The sequence below is a fragment of the Octodon degus genome, unplaced genomic scaffold (assembly GCF_000260255.1).
Source record: "Octodon degus isolate 3935 unplaced genomic scaffold, OctDeg1.0 scaffold00464, whole genome shotgun sequence".
Classification (NCBI taxonomy): Eukaryota; Metazoa; Chordata; class Mammalia; order Rodentia; family Octodontidae; genus Octodon; species Octodon degus.
Window position 1 is genome coordinate 250,674 of NW_004525040.1, and position 20,604 is coordinate 271,277.

General features: G+C 35.7%; 1 protein-coding gene and 1 pseudogene across 1 annotated transcript; one reads left to right on the plus strand and one right to left on the minus strand.

Moving 5' to 3' along the window:
* The first annotated feature begins 7,708 nt into the window (after positions 1 to 7,708).
* Positions 7,709 to 11,707, plus strand: LOC101584807 (annotated as a pseudogene).
* Positions 11,708 to 18,972: 7,265 nt separating this feature from the next.
* Positions 18,973 to 20,094, minus strand: LOC101585601 (vomeronasal type-1 receptor 90-like). Its single transcript, XM_004648601.1, has one exon. It carries the CDS (start codon positions 20,092 to 20,094, stop codon positions 18,973 to 18,975), a length of 1,122 nt encoding a protein of 373 aa, XP_004648658.1.
* Between the last annotated feature and the right edge of the window lie 510 nt (positions 20,095 to 20,604).

Sequence of the window (20,604 nt, forward strand, 5' to 3'; positions counted from 1 at the left end):
TATACAGCCAAGCAAGAAGATACTTTGGGTATCGCTGCAGCTGGCAGCAGACCTTGGCATCATCCATGTGGCATTGGTTTTAGGTACTTGCATAATGCAGTTCTGAGGTTAAGAAGGCTTCCACCTAGATTTCAGAAGAAGGCCTGGGAGGCCAGGCAGTGTGCACCTGGAGGGCAGTGTGGAAAACTGTGAGGGAGAAGTCCATTCAATGAAAAGTCCAGAAGTTTGGAAAAGCCAGAAATGTGGATCACCTAAGAGAAGCTTTAAAAAGTGAGCAAAGCAGGCCTGAGAGAGAAGCCATGGTAGCTACAATCAGCAGCAGAGCCATGGTGATACACCCACATGTAGTTCACAATTTGCCACATATTACTTCAGATGTTTCACTTGGAACTACAGGGCTTAATGTTTCCCTGCTGATTTTGGACTTGCCTTAGTCCCAATGCTTTGTATTCCTCTGTTGTTTCTACCTTTTGGAATGGCAATGTTTGTCTTCTGCCATTGAATGTTGGAAGTGTTTAACTTTTCATTTCTACAGGGTCTCATATCAAAGAGTTTGCTTTTGATCTTGGAGGACACTTGGAACTTGGACTTTTCAGCAATCCTGAAACTGTAGGGACTTTGGCAACTCTTAGAGATGAACTAAACTGTGTTTTGCATAAAGGGATGTACATAAGTCTTTTGGGGTCTAGGAGCTGAAGGTTATGGTTTGTGTACAGATGTCCCCCCAAAGCCTCATGCCATCATGGGGTGGCTTCTGGAGTTTGTGATTGATTATTGTGTGTTGTGGATGTTGCACTTGCTCTAGGGCAGGTAATATGCATTACAATGTAAGTGGGGAGTGAGACTAGGTAGCTGCCTGAGCTACTCCCATTCCCTTGGTTCTTGCTTTTTGCCATGCACCACTCTGTCTTGGAATCAGCTGAGTGTGGACTGAAACTTCCACTGAATGTGATCTAAATAAACCCTTCTTTCCTTCATTTTGGGTGTTGGGTATTTGTCCCCACAATGAGAAAAGAGTAACTGAGACAACCTACAACTTTACAGGTTGAAGATTAGTTTGCAGCAACCTAGCCTAATCACCATGTAATTAAATGGAAAGACCCCAGTTGCATTCACTGGTGCTGTGGAACCAATTTGTGACCTTGGATACCCCCTGGGTGGATAGAAAGATTCACAGTGGAATTTTCATGTCAGAAATGTCAAAAGTATTGACAAACCTCCAAAACTTACCCTGCCTGTGGAATAGATTATCTAGAAGTGTGTTTCACTGGTATGATCATTTGGCTTATATCTTTATCCATTCCCTAGGGTTAGAGAATGTCAGGCAACACATCAAGGCCTTAACTAACTATACTCAGTGGACCTTAAATAATACTTCAGCTGGTATTTCTCTCCTGAATGAAGTAATATTTATGAGGCAAGCCTTTGTTTGAAATCAGACTACATTAGACAACCTAAAAGCAGCACAAGGGGATTATTTGTGCAATTTTAAAAGCTGAGTATTTTGTGTATACTTCTGCTCATGTTGCAATAGGTGCTCAATATGTGAGATGACATGTTAATAGCATATCAGAGTCTGAAATTCCCTTGACCTTCTTTTTATCCTCTTTAAGGAAAGCTATTACTGGCTTCTCCTGGTGGAAACCTTGTTGGATATATTCATAATTATCCTATTGATTTTATTACTTTTCCCTTGCACATTTCACTGTTTCTGTGGCCTTGTCTCCTCCAGACTTAAAGCTGAATGTCATACCCAAGACAAGAATACCTGGTATCTATCAAGGGCCATTAGGCAGACCCTCAGAGCATCTCTGACTGTTGATCACACTATTGCCTTCAACTGGAAGTAGCCTGATTAGATTTCTACCATTTCCCCCTCACAATAATATCATACATCTCTAAGTTGAGTAAAATATTACAGGCAATCAGACAGGGCTAAGCCCTCAAGAAGTCAATGCAGAACACAACTGTGACTGGAGGCATATCCACATTCACTGAAGACTAACCTTGAAGAAAAAGAAAAAGACAAAAAGAAAATGAAATAATTATTCATCCATATATTTCCTCTCAGGATGAACATTAATGACTAATATTTTAGGTAGATACCAATCAACCTGGGGTGGAGTACCAAACCTTAAAACCTACCCTTTCTATAAAAGTACTGCCTATCCTTTGTGCACTTGCTAAGTGACTTGTTTCCCCTTTTGATTCTCCACTTAATAAATATTACCTTATCAATATACATGTTGTAAACTTATTCATTGACTAACGTTTTGTTCTACCTCACACCCATCCTATGATTTGCCATTGTATCAATATTACCTAAGCAACTATACTTGTAATCTGATTGATTGATTGATTATAGTTCTGTCCCACCTTAAGCTCACCTCACCTCACCTCATAGCTTTGTTCAAGAAAACACCCTTGAGAAGTGAATTTTGTGGGCAACTGACTTTATAGACCCTCCCTTCTGTCCCCCACACAAAAGATTTGTTTCTCTCAATAAATTCTTCCTGCTCAAAAAAATTTGAGGGGAATGTTTATTTAGATCACAGTTTTTGAAAGTTATAGCCCATACTCAGCTGGCTCCAAGCCAGGGTGGTATGGGTCCGAGGCAACTGTTCTTGGTGGCCGAAGACAGCAAAAGCAATAAGAGCAAAGGTGAAAAACAAGACTCTTTTACTTCCTTATAGTGTATTCAGACTAAACATCCTATGGCAGGCATATAAGTCATACCCTAAATCCAAGCACTAGAAAATGAACCAGTCACAATCTCTAGATTATCCGCCTCTGAAAAGCTGGGCCCCATGATTAGATGAGGCTTTGTGGGGGGACATCCAGACATAAATCATACCAGTAGCTTTCATAATCTAGTCTGAGTAATTCTCACCAAAACTGTGTACAGAAGATGCAAATTTAATGAGTATATTGCCACATAACTTTCTCATATACTCCCTTAATCTCCAATTAAACTTTTTCTCCCTCCATAGTACTGTATTATTCTCACAAATAGTCTCTAATACTTCCTCTTCACTAGTGCTCTAGTCCAGTTCAGATCTTCAAAGTGTTCCTTCATTAAAAATAGACTCACTAGCCTTCCTTCTGAAGTTTTAACTTTTCATATTGTTTTCTCTATCTGATCTCTTGTCCCACGTTGTAATACTAAGTATTTCAAGAAAATCACACCCAAGTATCTTTCAGACCTAGGAAGAAATAAAATTAAGATATAAAAAAGGTAAGACTATGAGTCAGATGGTGAACAGATCATTAGAGAGGAAAACATAACCATCATTTTTTGGAAGTGCAGTGGATCTGTCCTTCATATCAATGACCCAATAAACATAATGAAATAAATAAATAAAATATGAAAAAGACACATGTACCTGTGTCTTCTCATTTTGAGTGGTAATGTGTCTATACATTCAGATCATATGTGTATGTCTCTTGCCTAATCCATGTGTTGCAAATTTGTAAAATATTTTTGTGGCTCACTTTTTTAATTTATTGTGCTGAGGAGGATCTGGTTAATCTCATTTGTAGATCACAAAATATAATTTTAATAACAGCATGCCATAATTACACTTTTGTACCTATAATTAAGTTTCCTTTATTGGCTAGTATATGATTTTTTTGAAGAAAGTTCTATACGCAGCTGAAAAAATAGATATTCTGTTGTTGGGATGGATCTTTGTGTAGTTATGTAGTAAGTCCTTTTGTATAAATGCTTTGTTTAACACGGATACTTCTTTGCTGATTTTTTTGTCTAGTTGATCTGTGTATTCGTGATAGTTGTATACAAATATGCATCACTGTAATTTGATGTTCATCTGATCTTTCCTGTACAGTTCTACTGTTTTATGAAGTTGGAACCAACATTGATCAGTGCATATGTTAACAATTGTTACCTCTTACTCTTGGCTTGTACATTTAGCCAATATGTAGTGACCTGCTTTGTTCTTTTCCTTATTTTTGGCTTGAAGTCCACTTTGTCTGAGTATATCATAGGTACACCTTTATTTCATGTTCCTCTTGTATGATGTATCATTTTCTTCCTTTTATTTTTATTCTGTGAGATTCTTGTTGGTAAATGTGTTTCCTGTATGCAGCATGCTGCTGGATTTTGTTTCTTGACACATTTTGCCAGCTTTTCATTGGAGAATTAAGACCACTTACAATGAGAATTATGTCTTTTTATTATTTTTTTTTTTAGGAAAGGGTCTACAGGGTGTTCAGGGTCTCACCACCAGATCCTACTCTTAGTGATCCACCTGTTTACAGTCTCCCAAAAGCTGGGATTACAGGTGCACACCACCACTCCCAGTCTCAATTGCCATCTCAGCATGCCCGTCAGCACGGCAGGTCCAAGGATCAAACCCCATTCTCTGCATCTGCTTGCAGGCACTTTAATCTACTGAACTACTTAGCCAGTTCCTCCAATGAGAGTTATGACTCAAAGATATTGCATTATTTTTGTCATGTCCTTGTCTTCTTGTTTCTGAATTTATTTGTACTTAACCTTTCCCTTGATATGTTGAGTACATTCAGTTAGATATTTTGTCATTATTGTCCTCATTGTGTACCTCTAAGGTATCACTGAGAAGTCTTCTATTGCTGGTTTGGTGGTCATGAATTTCTTTATATGCTCCTTACCATGAAAGTGTCTTACTTTTCTACCATTTCTGAAAGATAGTTTTGCAAAATATGTCAACCTGGTTTGGAAATTGTTTACTTTTAGGGTTTGAAATGCTTCCTGTCATGCTTTCCTGCACTTAAAATTAGAGTTGAGTAGCCAGCATTATTTGTAATTATTTTCCCTACATAAGGGATTCATTGCTTTTCTGTAACAGCTTTTACAATTCTTTATTTATGCATTTGTTACAGGGTCTCATTATTCAGATCAGACTCGTAGTGATCCTCCTGGTTTTCAGCTTCCACAGGACTGGGATTACTGGTGCGTGCCACCACACCCTGTCTCGGTGTGCCAGGGGGCAGGACCAGCATGGCATGTGGTGCCAGGGATCAAACCCCGGTCCCTGCGCTTGCCAAAGTAGGCGATTAGTCTGCTGAGCTATCTCAGCAGCCCTAACAACTTTTATAGTTCTATTCTTTCGTTGGACTTCCAGAATTTTGACCACAATTTTGATGTGATGAAGATCTCTATTGTGATTCTTGGGGTTTCTATGCTCCTCGAATATCTGCATGTTAAATTGTTTAATCTTATTTGAAAAGTTTTGGCTAAAATTTCAGTAAACAGTTTTTATGCCATTTGTGCTGTCTACTGATTTTCACCAATGAAATTTGCTCTTAGTCTTCTTTAAATTATCTATGAACCATTAGCCCAACTTTCACATTCTCTCATTTTAAAAAAAATCTACTATTAATTGGTCACCAGAAACAGACCTGTTTTCTAGCTCTGAGACTCTGATCTCACATTGGTCACTTTTTTGCCCACATTTCAAATACAATTTTTAATGCCCTAGAATTTCTATTTGGACCACATTTATGAACTCCAATCCTTTACTCTGCAGGCCATGCATGTGTTGCATCATATCATTTAACTCATCTAATTATTGTCATTTCTGTAGTTTTGTTGTTGTTGTTGATGATGATGATGATGATGATGATGATATTAGTATCTTCACTAGACTCACAATTTTGTTTAATTAGCTAAGTATCTCATAACATATTTTCTGTGAGCATGTCAAGTGTTTAACTGATTTGTTTTGTACTCTCCCCAAATGTCATTTTGAATAATTCAGGTATTTGTAGTTTGGTTTCTACCCCTTCAATGTTCCATGGATCAACTTCAGGGTAGTTGGCAGGTTTAGTAGGCACTTTGTAAATTTGTACTGAAATATTTCTATTTTTTTTGCTTATTGGTATGTGTGTGTGTGTGTGTGTGTGTTACGCACATTAATGAGGCAAACACAATAAGGCTTGTTGTTTAATTCTATTGCAAAGCTTTCTTATTACTATAGAAACCTCATTAGGTAATGTATATTTTTCCATGGGGTTGTCAGGGTATGTCTAACTGGATTTTGCATCTGTCCTAGAACCCAACCACTTCTATTTATTTGAGAGATGAGATTGCAGTGCATCTAGCCCCGTATCCTTTTTCCTGGAATTTGCCGCATTATTGGAAATGACCCCAAAGAAATATAGTCATTGGATACTCAAAAACACCAATTAACAGCAGTAGCTACATCATCTTGCTGACAGTAACATAATCAGCATCAATAATAGCATAATATACAAACTATGGACAAACGCAAAGACTAGTAAAGAATCATCCTTGTCTACAGAAAAGAGATCTATAATTACACAATGATGAATAAAACAAACCATTTATCAGCCTACTATTGACCTACAGTAAATATCTACTAATTGGACAACTTTACCTCTTCTAGCAATAGCAAGCTACTTAACAATTATATAATAAAGTAACAAGCTACCAAGAAAATCATAAGGCTTATATAGTAAGATAAATAACATATTTCTTAATGTACAACTTCGTTACTCCATGCACCTTGATTTTCCATATAAATTTTACATCAAAAAATTTGCTATCATTTAATTTATGATTGAATTTTTTTTTGGCAGAACCAGGGATTGAACTCAGGCCCTTGCGCTTGCCAGAGAACTTATTCTACTGAGCCATCTCCCTGGCCCCATATGATTGAATTTTTAATTACCATTTTCAATGTATTTTGTCTTCAAATTTAAGAAATATATGTCCCTCCATTATTTAATTAATTTTGACATGACATCATCTTTGTGTATAGGATTTTTACACATATTTATTATATGTACTCCTTGCTATATTTTTGCTACTACTGTATGAAATTTTTAGAAGTGATTTTTTTAAATCTGATAGAGATGTAAAAATTCAATTGATATAGTCATGCATGTCCCAAAGTGTCATGATATTTATTAGTTCTAGTAATTTTTTCCAAAACGCCCTGGAGTTTTCTAAATGAATCATCATCACCTCAACATAGGGTCAACACAGCTACTTCTTTTAAATTTTTATTCCATTCTTGGAAAAAAAATAGACATGTGGATTAACGTATCCAAATAAAAAAAGTACAAGAAACTCCTTGAAAACTGAGTGACTTGGTCATTGACAAAGGGACTAAAAACACAGACTGGTGAAAAGATGCTATTTAATAAATAGTGCTGCAACACTTTTCCAATACAGACAAATATTTTTCTTTGTTATCCTTAAAAAATCATATGTTTTCTTCATTCTCAAATTGTTTTCCTTGGTGAATTCTCATGGTTTTTTCCCCGTCTATGTCTAGCAGTTTATATCTTTTTAATGTAGCATATGTGGTCATACATAATTTTTATCTTCATATTTTTCAGATTTGTTATATGTTCCACCATATTGTATACTTTGGTGTACCTTCTTTACAGAAGGTATTTTTGCACTCTTAATGTGTATAGGTCTACCAGTTAACATGAAGTCTGTCATAATGGTATTCAATTGATTTTTGAATTACTGATATTTTTCTGCTACTTATCTAAAACAATAGTACATGCATATATGTTACAATGATTGTGAAATTGTATATTTCTCCCTTTATCCAAATTTTGAATTTATGCTTTATGTTCATGTTGTTAGGTTAACATACATTAACTTTTTTATACCATCCTGATAAAATTTGTCTTTCAATTGTAAAATAGATCTCTAAGTATAGGGAAATTAGTAGCATTTGTGTATACTGTGTCTGGTGTTAAATAAGAAACACATTCTATATGTTCCTTATGTGATATTGCTCTTACAGTCTTTTTGAGACAAAATCTTGCTATGTAGCAGAAGTTGCTCTTGAATTCACTATGCTGCTAGATCTGGTTGTGAATTCAGCAGTCCTCCTGCCTCAGCCTTCTGAATGCTGAGATTATAGTCACAATTTCACAATTCTCCAAGCCCAACCTTCTGTCCATTTGTAAAGTGCTCTTATTTTAGAAAATGCATCACTGATTATTTAATTGACTGTGTCAATCTTTGCTTTTCAATTGGACTGTTTAGATCACAGGTATTTTATGTAATCATTGACATGGTTAAATTGAATCATCTTTTTAATTTTTATGCACCTGCTTTGTTGTGTTTATGCATGAACTTCATTGTGTCCTCTTTAACTTTGAGATGGCTCAGTAGAATAAGTGCTTCTCTGGCAAGTGCAAGGGCCTGAGTTCAATCTCCAGTTCTGAAAAGAAAAATTCCTCAAAGTACTTGAAATGAATGCTTTATTAAAATTTTCAAAAAAATTGAAGCCATACAAATCCATGAATTTCATCATCAGTATCTCAGACACCATGTTGTCACACAGGAAGTAATTATTAGATTGTAATAAATCAATTTTTGCTATCATGTTAATCTTTTTGAAAGAAAGAAGGAAAGGTTTATTTCACTGACAGTCAGTGGGGGTTCAGCTAGCCTCTCTCCCCTCCTTATATTGTGATGCAGATTACCTGCCTGAGGGCTGGTGCAGCACCCACACCTACAGTAATCAAAAACAAACTCCAGAAGCCCTCCTCTCCCCCACCCCATGACTGCAGGAGGCTTTGGAGGACACTTATACACAAACCGCCTTTCCATACATTCTCTTGCAGGATGTCAATGTCTGGCCAAGAATGTGACTATAATGGTCCCTTTTAATTCAGCACTCGGTGTTGCTAGGCTTTTGTTTTCTGGATTCTTGGCTTCTTCATTAGTCAAGGTTTGTATTTGACTTCTAGGGCTGCTGCAATAAAGTATCATAGATGAGTGGGCTTCAGTAACAGAAATTTATTTTCTGATGGTTCTGAACACTAGAAAACCAAAAACAAGTTGTCAGCAAGCTTGGTTTCAGAGATTCACTGCCTGGTTGTACATAAAGGTCTTTTTCTCACATGTTCTTTCCCTCAAATATGTGTACTATTTGTATCTTAATCACTTCTGCTTATAAAGATGCCTGTCGGTTTGGATTAAGACCTGCCCACCAGAACTTTATTTAGCTTGTGATTTCTTTAAAGGTTCTATCTATAAAAAGTCATATTGTAAGAGGTAGGACTTTATGATATGAATATTGATGGGGAACAACCCAGCTTATAATAGTACAGATGGATCTCAAAACACTGTATGAATGGATGAATATGCACACCACTGGTTTTATAGAAAGTTCCTCTTCCCACTCAGCTTTTGTCCATCACAAGGAAGTCTGCTCCTCACCCAATTAGTTTCTCTCTTCTAAGGTGGCAGAAAGGAGGTGGAGACAAAGACAGTTTGATTTTGTTGGCTCTTTCCTCCTAAGACACATTTATTACAATCTGAGGTGCAGGATCTCGGGAAAAATCCTGAAGGGATTTCACTGACCTTCTCAGACCCAAAAGCTACAACTCTTGTTCCATAGGTTCTGCTTTACCTTGGTCTTGGCCATTCAGCAGAAAAGTATAAAAACGAAATATAAGAAGTAAAGTCATGTTGTTATGTTGAGCTGTGGGGGACTCAGGTCAACAATTTCTGACATAACCAGTCAAACGGAAGACCCAATACTATTATGGGCTACTGGACTCTCTTAGAATATTTTGCTGAGTTTACAAACCTATAATATTCAAATAATGGAACTTAACAAAAAAAAAGGGTATACAGATGATTGTATCTGTTTATTCAAAGTGGTTTGATAGATATATAGTTACATTCTCTTAATGAATAGAATGATTCTTGTACAGCAATTAACCACTAGGAAGAATGTATGCAGTGTGTTAATAATTGAAACTATTTGATTTGCAACTGTCTCATTGCTATTTTTTATCAATAAAATTATGGGGAAAAAAAAGAAACTGAGAGACTGGGAAAAAAGACACATTTATTGGAAGGAAGAAGGATCTGTTTTAGGCTCAACTTCTTTAACTGGTAAGGGGGTAAGTTCTCTAAGAGAATATCAAAGATCAAAACTCCATAATTAAGACTAAAAGGATGTGGGGGGTTTTTTGACAGATTCATTGGTCAGCTTTGCACCACAATAATGAAATACCACGGTAGCTAACTTATAAAGAGAAAATACTTACTTTGGCTCACAGTCTTGAAGATTCCAGTCTATAATTGGATGACTCTGTTACTTTGGGCATTTGGTGAGATGGCAGCACAGCAGAGGGCTGTGGCAGACCAAAATGGCTTACATCATAAGAGTGAAATAAGCAAAGAAAGGGAAAGAGCCAGAGTTCTACAGTGGCCTTTAAAGGATTGCCCATGGCCTAAAGACCTCCCAGAAGGCCCTGTCTCCTAAAGTCTCCACCATTTCCCAGTAGTTCTTGCCAATGTGGGGAATCAGCCATAACCTAGGAACCTTTGCAGGAAATTAACATCTAAACTACAGCACTGTGCAAGAGCAATGGTGACTAAAACTGTTGGTGCTTTCACATGGCCTAAGGCAGGACCACTAAACTCTGTTCAACAATCATTGTAATTTCAACACTTAGCAATTGTACTGCCTAGAAACAAGTATACTGTACTTGTTTTGCTTGAGAATACTCTTGGTGAAGTAGTACAGATCATTCAGTTTGCTATTTCTCAACCCTTAAGTACATACCCTTTTAGTATTTGTGTAATAAAATAAGTTGTATCCATAAAGCATACTTGCTTCTTTGGGTGGATGTTTTAAGGAAAAGCATTTATGTGATTGAATCATAAGCTGAATTAGGCCATTCTCATGAAGGTCCATTTTAATTTGAAAGAAAAAGAGATAGAACTGGGGAGATAGATTAGTGCTCTAAGCACCTGTCTGGCAAGTGCAAAGACCTGAATTCAACCCCCAGCATCACATGCCATGCAGGCCTGGAAATGGGTGCCATACCAACTCTGAAACCAGGCATGGTGGATCACCCCTGTAATCTCAGCTCTGGGCAGCCTGAGACAGGAAGATTACTATGAGTCTGAACAGCATAGTGAGACCCTATGTCAAATAATTTTTTAAACAATAGATAGATTAAGGCATAGCCCTTTGGATTCAGATACCTGGCAGACATATGTGCAAAAACAAAAAATTAGATGATGTTATTGCCTTAAGAAAAAAGTTTTCGGCTGCCAACGCCCGGGTGGAGGAGCTGAGATCAACATCAAATTTGAAATATTTAAACTATTTCCACAATGCAGACAATTAAGTGCGTTGTTGTGGGCGATGGTGCTGTTGGTAAAACATGTCTCCTGATATCCTATACAACAAACAAATTTCCATCTGAATATGTACTAACTGTTTTTGACAACTATGTAGTCACAATTATGATTGGTGGAGAGCCATACACTCTTGGGCTTTTTGATACTGCAGGGCAAGAGGATTATGACAGATTACAACCACTGAGTTAGCCACAAACAGATGTATTTCTAGTCTGTTTTTCAGTGGTCTCTCCATCCTCATTTGAAAATGTGAAAGAAAAATGGGTGCCTGAGATAACTCACCATTGTCCAAAGACTCCTTTCTTGCTTGTTGGGACCCAAAGTGATCTCAGAGATGATCCCTCTACTATTGAGAAACTTGCCAAGAACAAACAGAAACCCATCACTCCAGAGACTGCTGAAAAGCTGGCCCGTGATCTGAAGGCTGTCAAGTATGTGGAGTGTTCTGCACTCACACAGAGAGGTCTGAAGAATGTGTTTGATGAGGCTATCCTAGCTGCCCTCAAGCCTCCGGAAACTCAACCCAAAAGGAAGTGCTGTATATTCTAAACTGTTTTCTCCTTCCCCTCTTTGCTGTTGCTTCCTATCCCACTATTGTAGAAAGATCGTTTAAAAACAAAGGAATAAAACCATCCTGTTTGAAAAAAAAAAAAAGAAAAAGAAAAAAGTTTTCAAGGGAAAAACAGCATTTAGACTTTTTTTATAGAAGAAGTTGGTGACCAAAAGTATGATTTTTAGGTGTTATATGATGAAATGGGTCAGCATTGGGGAACAACGCATACCTCACTAAACCACAGTTTTTCAAATGACCAACGCTACAAAAAGATCTACTGAAAATAAAAGATATACCAATAAATGATTGTATAACAGAGCATAAATTGTGTGTGGTGTGATTTAGACTCTACATTGCAACTAATCTTTTTTTTTCTGTATTTTAGGGAAGGGGCTATAAGGTGTTCAGTGTCTCAGTACTAGATCAGAATCATAGTGATCCACCTGCTTACAGCCTGCCAAGAGCTGGGTTACAGGAACAGGCCACCATGCCCAGTCTCAATTGCCATCTCAGTGCACCCTGGGGGTGGGGACGGCATAGCCTGGCAGGCGCTTTAATCTGATGAGCTATTTGGCTGACCCTGCAACTAATCTTAAGAAATCACCACTTGTCAAGTTTTGGCACATTATCAGAAAAGAATATCAACAATTTTCTGAAAAGATTATATCCAATACTCTTTCCTTTTTAGATTACATTATTGGCTTTTTTTTCTCTTTTTCTTTTTTTCACAACAAAATGGTATTTTACTTATACTTTTGCAGTGTAAATAAAAATTTTTCTTGTGAAAAAAGGGGGGAAGGAAAATAAATACATATACGCATACACAAGAGAGTTATGATAGATATACAGTACTTTCTCTTAGTTCACTAAGAATAAAAGTTTGTACTAATATGCTTTAGACAAGATATCATGTCTTCATCTTGTCCTCTGAAGACAACAATATGCAATGAATTAATTATTGTAAACATCCAACTAACCTTCTGTGAAACTGTTTCATCACTATTTTATCTTTTTTCTCATTAAAATAAACAAAAATTATAAAATAAATAAAATAAATATACTTTTGTAAAGTTAGTATCATGTGACACAAGGTTTTCCAGTGACTAACAGATGGCTTTAACCAGACAGGAGGTTTATCTCAGGACTGAGGTAGCTTGTTTGCTTTAGGAACTGAGGTCTATTCCTGCCTACACAAATTTGATGAATTTCCTAGCTTCCATGGCTCCCAACATGTCCATCTTTTCTGTTTTGATTTGCAAGAGATGGGTGTTCCATTGTAGTTAGAGAAGCTGTATTTGGGAGTCTTTAAAGGACCTTTTCATGACTGATGCCAGTCCAAAGATTGTAAGTACTTGAGTTCCACAAAATGACTCAATATGCACCAATAAACCATAATAGTAGTGATTTATCAGCACAACTGGCAATTGCCAGAAGTTGTTGACTTGAGCCTTTTACACCTCAGAATATTAACATAGCTTCATTTTTTATACTATGTGGTTACACTTACTGCTGGATGGTTAAGACCAAGATAAAGTAATACCAATATAAGTAAAAATATGACTTTTGTATCAGACAAGATCAGTCAAATTCCCTCAGGATTTACCCTGAAACCATGTACAGCACTTTGTCAATCTTCTGTCATTATCAGTCATGTGGATGAGTCATGGACATTGTTTGATGAATTTGCTTTCTGTGAAAGCCTGAGAGAATTTTTTCTCTCTAGGTGACTCTCCTGAGGCACACTATACATTGTCCACCACTTTCCTCTGTGGTCCCATAATCTCTTTGATCAGAAAATTTGAGACACCACTTAGTTACAGGATGTCACAGCAGAGTTTCTCTTATGTCCTGAGTCCTCACTGACCATAAATGGCTAGGGCCAAAATATTGGCTATCCTTCTAGCACATCTATCTTTATGATTTTTGCTCTGCAAGCTTTAGTTGTTAAAACATCCAGAAGAGATGCTTAATGATATTATTACCCAGTAACAAAGGCAGTTAAGCTTACCATCACTATCTGTCTGAATATAAAACATCTTAGATATAAAATTTAACTGCTATTTTTCAACAACCATGTGTATTCTCAACTTTAAATCCCAATACAATGTTAAAAAAACAATTACATGTTTTTACACGGAAATTTAGAAATCAAAACATACACAACATTGTAGCAGGACAATCCTGTGACATTTTTTTCCTTGTCTCTCATTTTCTTTTATTACCTTTTTTTACAAACATTTATTTTACATAGAATATAGCAATAATTGATATGACATTAGAAGCAGCACACCTTTAGAAGACCAAAATGAAAGGTGTTTCAAGCCTGATTTTAGTATTACAGATTTCAGTCCTCACTTTAGTTGCTTAGTTCACAGACAGCATATAGAGTTAGATAGAGTGAGAATTCTACCCATTAACTGCTATTTTCAAAAGGACCATTGCTTTAACCATCTTGTTAGATAAATATATGGTTTTGCCCCTACTGTATTTCTTAACTTCTTTCCTTTCTCTCTCTACATTGTTTAATCCTTAAATTCTCACTTTCCATTTAACTGTGTTATACCTTTCAATTTTTACTTCTTCTTTTGAGTGCTTACACTAGAAAGACAATACAATATTTACACATGTGGGTCTGTTTCATTTCACTTATGAGTATAACTTCAAGTTGCATCCACTTTCCTATTAAGGATTTGAGGTTATTTTTCTTTACAGCTGGGTAATACTTCATTGATAAAAACACCACATCTTTTTCATCCATTCCTCAGTTGAGGGGCATTTTGGTTGTTTCCAAGATTTGTCTATCACAAATTTGGCTGCTATAAACATAGTTGCACATTTATCACTATGATATGTTATTTTCAGTTCTTTTGGAAAAATTCCCAGAAGCAGAACAGCTGAATTGAATTGGATTTCCAGTCCTAGTTTTTTGAGAAATCTTCACACTGATTTCCATAATGGTTGTACCACTCTACGTTTCCACCAGCAGTGGAGAAGGGTTTCTTTTTCCCTGAAGCCTCTCCAACATTTGTTGTTGGTTAATTTCTTTATGATAGCTATTCTTTCTGGGTGCATTGTTAATTTTATTTTTAATAATTAATTTTATTAAGAAAGAAATAGCAATGAGACAGTTTCAAAACAGGCTAGTAGGACAGTTACAATAATTAATACATTACATATTATTGTCTTGTTAGTAGTAATTCATAGTACAAGATGTAGATATGATATCTTGTCTAAACACTATTAGTACAAATCTTCTTTCCCATTAAACTAAGAGAGTGTAGCTGTATATTTATCCTGTTTTGTATATACAGATATATATTTTTCACTACAAAATGGCCCTTCATTTATATTCCCCTTTTTTGTTTACTTTTGTCAGGGATGGGTATTCCATTGACATTTAAATACTGTAGGTCCATGAATTCAACAAAGTAATCCAACACGAGGTATAAAAAGTATAGCCATATTAATATGCTGAGATGTAAAAGGCTCTAATCAACAACTTCTGACAGTGCCAATCCTGTGGATAACATACTACTATTATGGACTACTGGACTATACTGTCATGTTAATTTTAAACAGTTTTAAAAGCAATACTACCCTTCCCAGGTACCCAGAAATTGCAATTCTTTTCTGTTCATTCACTCTTTAAATTCTTTTCCTGACAAGTTCAAGGTCCTGAGTTCAATCATAGATACCAAAAAAATAAATAAAAATAAAAAATTCTACCTGCTTCTGTATTATTTTCTTTAGAGATGAAATACAATTTATTTAGTATATCTTGTGTGACATAAATGTTTGCAATGATTCTTTCAGTTTCATCAGTAGAGAATAATTTTGCTTCATAATATACTTTTAAATTTATAGGGTTTTTTATTTTCTAAAACAACTTCATATTTCCACTGCTTCTGACATTATTTCTGATGAAAAATTCAAAGTTATTCAAATGACTTTTTCCCACATGCAATAAGTTATCCACATCTTTGGATGATTTTTTTCCTTTCTTTTTGAGACAGAACCTGAATATTCAGTGCAAACTAACCTTGAATTTGTGACAAACTTGTTGCCTCATTCTCCCAAGTTCTGTGATTATAGCAGAACACAGCCATGCCCAGTAAGAACTTTTATCTTCGGATAAAGACTTGGATTAAAAATAAAATATTTTTTAATCATTATTCAGCCGATGGCCATCTTGGTTGTTTCCAAGATTTAGCTATCACAAATTCTGCTGTGGTAAATATAGATGCACATATGTCACTATAATATAATGTTTTCAGCTCCTCTGGGAAAATTTCCAGTAGGGGGAGAGCTGGTTTGAATGGGATTTCCAGTCCTAGTTTTTTGAAAAATCTCCACACTGATTTCCATAATTGTTGTACCAGTCTACATTCCCATCAGCAGTGGACAAGGGTTCCTTTTTCCCCAGAGCCTCTCCAACATTTGTTGTTGGTTGATTTGTTTATGATAGCCACTCTTTTTGGTGTGAGATGGTAACTCAGTGTAACATCCTGTAACTCAGTTGTGTCCCACATTTTCTGATCAAGGACATTATGGGGCCACAGAGGAAAGTGATCAATGACGTAGAGTGTGCCTAAGGAGAGTCACACGGAAAGAAAACATTCTCTCAGGCTTTCACAGAGAGCAAATTGGTCAAGCAATGGGTGTGACTCATCCACATGGCTGACACTGACAAAAGATCTGCAAACTGCGGTACAAAGTTACAGGATAAATCCTGAGGGTACTTGACTGAACTTACCAGATACAAAAGTTACATTTCTTGTTATATAGGTCTTGCTTTACCTTGGTCTTAACCATCCAGCAGAAAAAGTATAAAAACGAGGTATAAAAAGTAAAGCCATATTAACATGCTGAGCAGAAAAAAGTTCAAGTCAACAACTTCTGACATTGGCAGTCCTGTGGATAACCCATTACTCTTATGGACTACTGGACTATATTGGAATATATTGCTGAACGCACGCACCTGCAATATTTAAATGGCAATAGAATATCCATCTCTGACAAAACTAAACAAAAAAGGGGATACAAATGAAGGACTATTTTGTCTTTATATGCAAAATAATTAAGATAGATATATAGCTACTTTTTCTTAATTCAATGAGAAAAAAGATTTGTACTAATAGTGTTTGGACAGGATATCATGTCTGCATCTTGTACTATGAATGACCACTATGAAAACAACAATATGCAATGTATTAATTATTGAAACTGTCCTACTAATTGGTTTTGAAACTGTCTCATTGCTATTTGTTTCTCAATAAAATTAATTAAAAAATAAAAAAATTTAAAACTTGTATTATCTTTTATCTAATCATAGTTACTCTGAATTTTCCAAATGGGTGGCCAGAGTTTCCAGATTGATACATCTAGAACATTCATCTCACTTAAATAAGTTTGTAGCAATGCTTTTCCCAAATATTGTCACTTTGTCTTCTTTTCATTTATCAACTTTTTAGTTAACAAAATAATTGTGTATTTCTAGGCCCTGTTCTGTGGCTGTTTTGATCTATGTGTATGTTGGAGAAAATTGTATTTAGTTAACTGGCATACCTACCACCTTACCAACTCATCTTGTCTCCTGCATGGAGAATATTAAAACTTGTTCTTGAAATACATAATTTACATTATTTTAAACTATAGTCACAAATATATTTTTAAGGTTGATAATCCAAATAATTCCATTAAAGGATTCCAGGGAGGTGGTGAGCATTTTTCATATTTCCAGTGAATGTTCATATCTGTCCTTCTGAGAAACATCTATACAATTCTCTGCCCAGTTTGAACTGGATTATTTGAGTTTAGTCCCTTATACATTATGAACCATCATCAAATATAGAAAATATATCGCAAATGTTTTCTCTGAATCTATAGCTTCCATCTTCATTCTGTTATTTCCTTTGCCTTGAAGATTTTCACATTGATGTTATTCCACTTATCAAGTTTTGGTATTGTTGTCCATACTTTTGAAACTCTCTACAGGTAATCTTCACCTATACTTACTTTTAATACCTTTACAGTTTCCTATCTTACATTTAACCATGCATTAATGCTATTTTGAGTTGATCTTTGTACATGATGTGAGATAAGACTCCAGTTTTATTCCATTAAATCACATATTTGTTCACTTAGAAATAAAAGCATGTCTGAAGGAAAACTCCCCACCCCATCTCCAAGGAAGATAATGATTAGCTTCAGTGTCACCTGTGACCCCACCACATCATCTTAGAGAGAATGCTCAGCATTGTTTCACCATTCTTAGAGCCAATCAGTTGTTAAAATTCTCTGATTGTCCTTTTCTGCCATATCAGTTTCAATTATCTGGGTTATTACTGGACAGTATAGATTTTCACATGTGTTTCTATTTTGGTTGCATATAATTCTTCATATTTGGAATGGGTGATTACCTTTACCTTTCTAAACATCCCTATGTATTTTTCTTTCAGTACCAGGGATTTAACTAAGGACCCTTTGCTTGCCAGGCAGGTGCTTATTCTACTGAGTTATCTCCCCATCCCCTACACCCCATGTATTTAAATTAATATATATCTTTATCCAAAAATGACAGTAGGAAGGTCCCCCATTAGTTAGTCTGTCTTATCACCTACATCTAGCATATTAAGATGAAAGTAAGGAAATAAGATTTAAGAAACTAATAGTGTATTGTAAAAAAACTAATGCTCTGTGAGAAATGCTTAAAGTGTCATGTGAGCTTCTGTATTGCTTATAATATACATATAACACAATTTTAATGATTACATCTAACCTTTGAAAAAATGGAAATAAACCAAACTTTAATAGCATAATTGCCATACTATTAAAAGCCAACTGTACTGAATAATTACTGAGTTAACTGGATTGAATAATTTTCATATATGCAGTACAAGCATAAAGGATTAAATATTTGATTTTATGCTATATTTTGCTCATTATTTAGCTTGATTTTTGATACATATATCATATGTACATCACTTAAGTACATATGAATATATATTATGAATTTTCATGAAGGTTCATAGTTTGTTAAAGAATGGATAATATAACCAGTTTATGTATGTATTAAAAAAAGAGCCTCTTTTTTCAAAGAGCTATAATGTTAAATTATATCTTATGTATTTATCATCCACATACAGCAAATTAAATATATTTAACAGAAAAAGCATAACTACACATATTTCAATAATCCAACAGAAATTTAAAGTATTTGCATTTTTGAGAAGCAATTATCCATCACTTCATATTTGAAAATTTACTGTCTTTTCCTCATGGATATTAACCATTCCATCATCCGTTTTTCAGTGCTCATTAGCACAAAAGGACACATTGTGGCATAGGCATTGCCCACAAGCATCTGTACACAATGATAAATTGGATCATTGTTCCACAATACAACAAGTGAAGAGAAAATAACACAGTCCAAACAGTACATGAGCATAAAGAAGCCTGTTAGCACAAGAATAGTCTGAGTGGCCCTCTCTCCAGGGTATGCTTTTGGAGAAAGATTAGAATGGTGAAGGTGTTGGAACTGTCTTTTATGCCTGCACAAGAGATTCACCATGTATCCACTTGACAGGGCCATGAGCCCTACAAAGGAAATATCCTGAATGTTCACCAATGAGAGAAATATGTATCTGAAAAAGTAACTAATAGGCCACTGAGAGCAGGATTCAGTGACAAAGTTGAGACTGTGTGAAGTCCCATTTGGTGTCGCACCAATGGAGATTAAAAAGCGAATGTTCAGGAGCATATTTAAGACCCATAAAAAGACAAGGCAACATGGATAATAATGTGAGGATTTGTGTTTGAATTTTGCCAAAAAAGAGTTTCTAGGGCTAAGTATTATAGCCTGGAGGACACTCAGCAAGCAGGTGGTACAGATAGAGAGGGCCCTCATCAACCTGTTTACATATATAACTGATTTACACATAAAGTCATTCCCCCAGCCCTCAAACTCAAATGTGTCTGTAGCTATGAAGCCCATGGTTACCAGTAACATCCAATGGACTAGAGCCAACTGTGCAATAGTCAGGTCAAGGGGCTTGGGCCTGTGCTTGAGCAGAAACATGAGGATGTGGAACAGAAGCAGGATCACGTTGGCTGTGATCCCAGTGGTGATTTCAAAGAAAACTATGTTTTTTATGTCTTTATAACTGGAAAATTTTCTCTTTTTATTCATCTTCATGGGGTTAATCAAACAATAAATGTCTGAGGAAAAAAGCAAGAAAACTTTTATTGCAAATATTACCACCATCGTCATTTCTGCCAACACTATGCATTCATCAGAACACATGTATCCTCTTCCCTTCAGAGCCAGGTTCACTTCAGAACCTCCTGTATGAACTATTGTTCTCACCCCGTCCCATACCTTCATGATGATGGTTGAATTATGAGTGTCATTGCAGGACTCCCACAACACCTCTGTGAGAAAACTGTCACATTTTACAGTAGGTATTACCTTTTTGCCTCAATATTTAGTTTTCAAAGTCAGCCATAATGTCTTACTGGCCATTTTATTTTTATTAATTTTACTGAGAAAAAAATAGCAATGAGACAGTTTCAAAACCAATTAGTAGGACAATTTCAATAATTAATACATTGCATATTGTTGTCTTTGTAATAGTTATTCATAGTAGAAGATGCAGATATGATATCCTGTCCAAACACTATTAGTAAAAATCTTTCATCTCATTAATTAAGAGAAAGTAGCTGTATATCTATCCTATTTTGTATATACAGATACAAAATGGTCCTTCATTGGCCATTTTAAAAGAGCAGTTTTGTCTAAATTGTGAAAGGATAGTTGCCTACATTTGAAAATCAGAGCAAGCAGTAATTGTTCATGGGATAACCACACACTGATGCCAGTGTCATCTTTATTCTG

Coding starts and splice junctions, on each gene's coding strand:
- LOC101585601 (XM_004648601.1), bottom strand. CDS start 20,094: ATGAAGGTATGGGACGGGGTGAGAACAATAGTTCATACAGGAGGTTCT.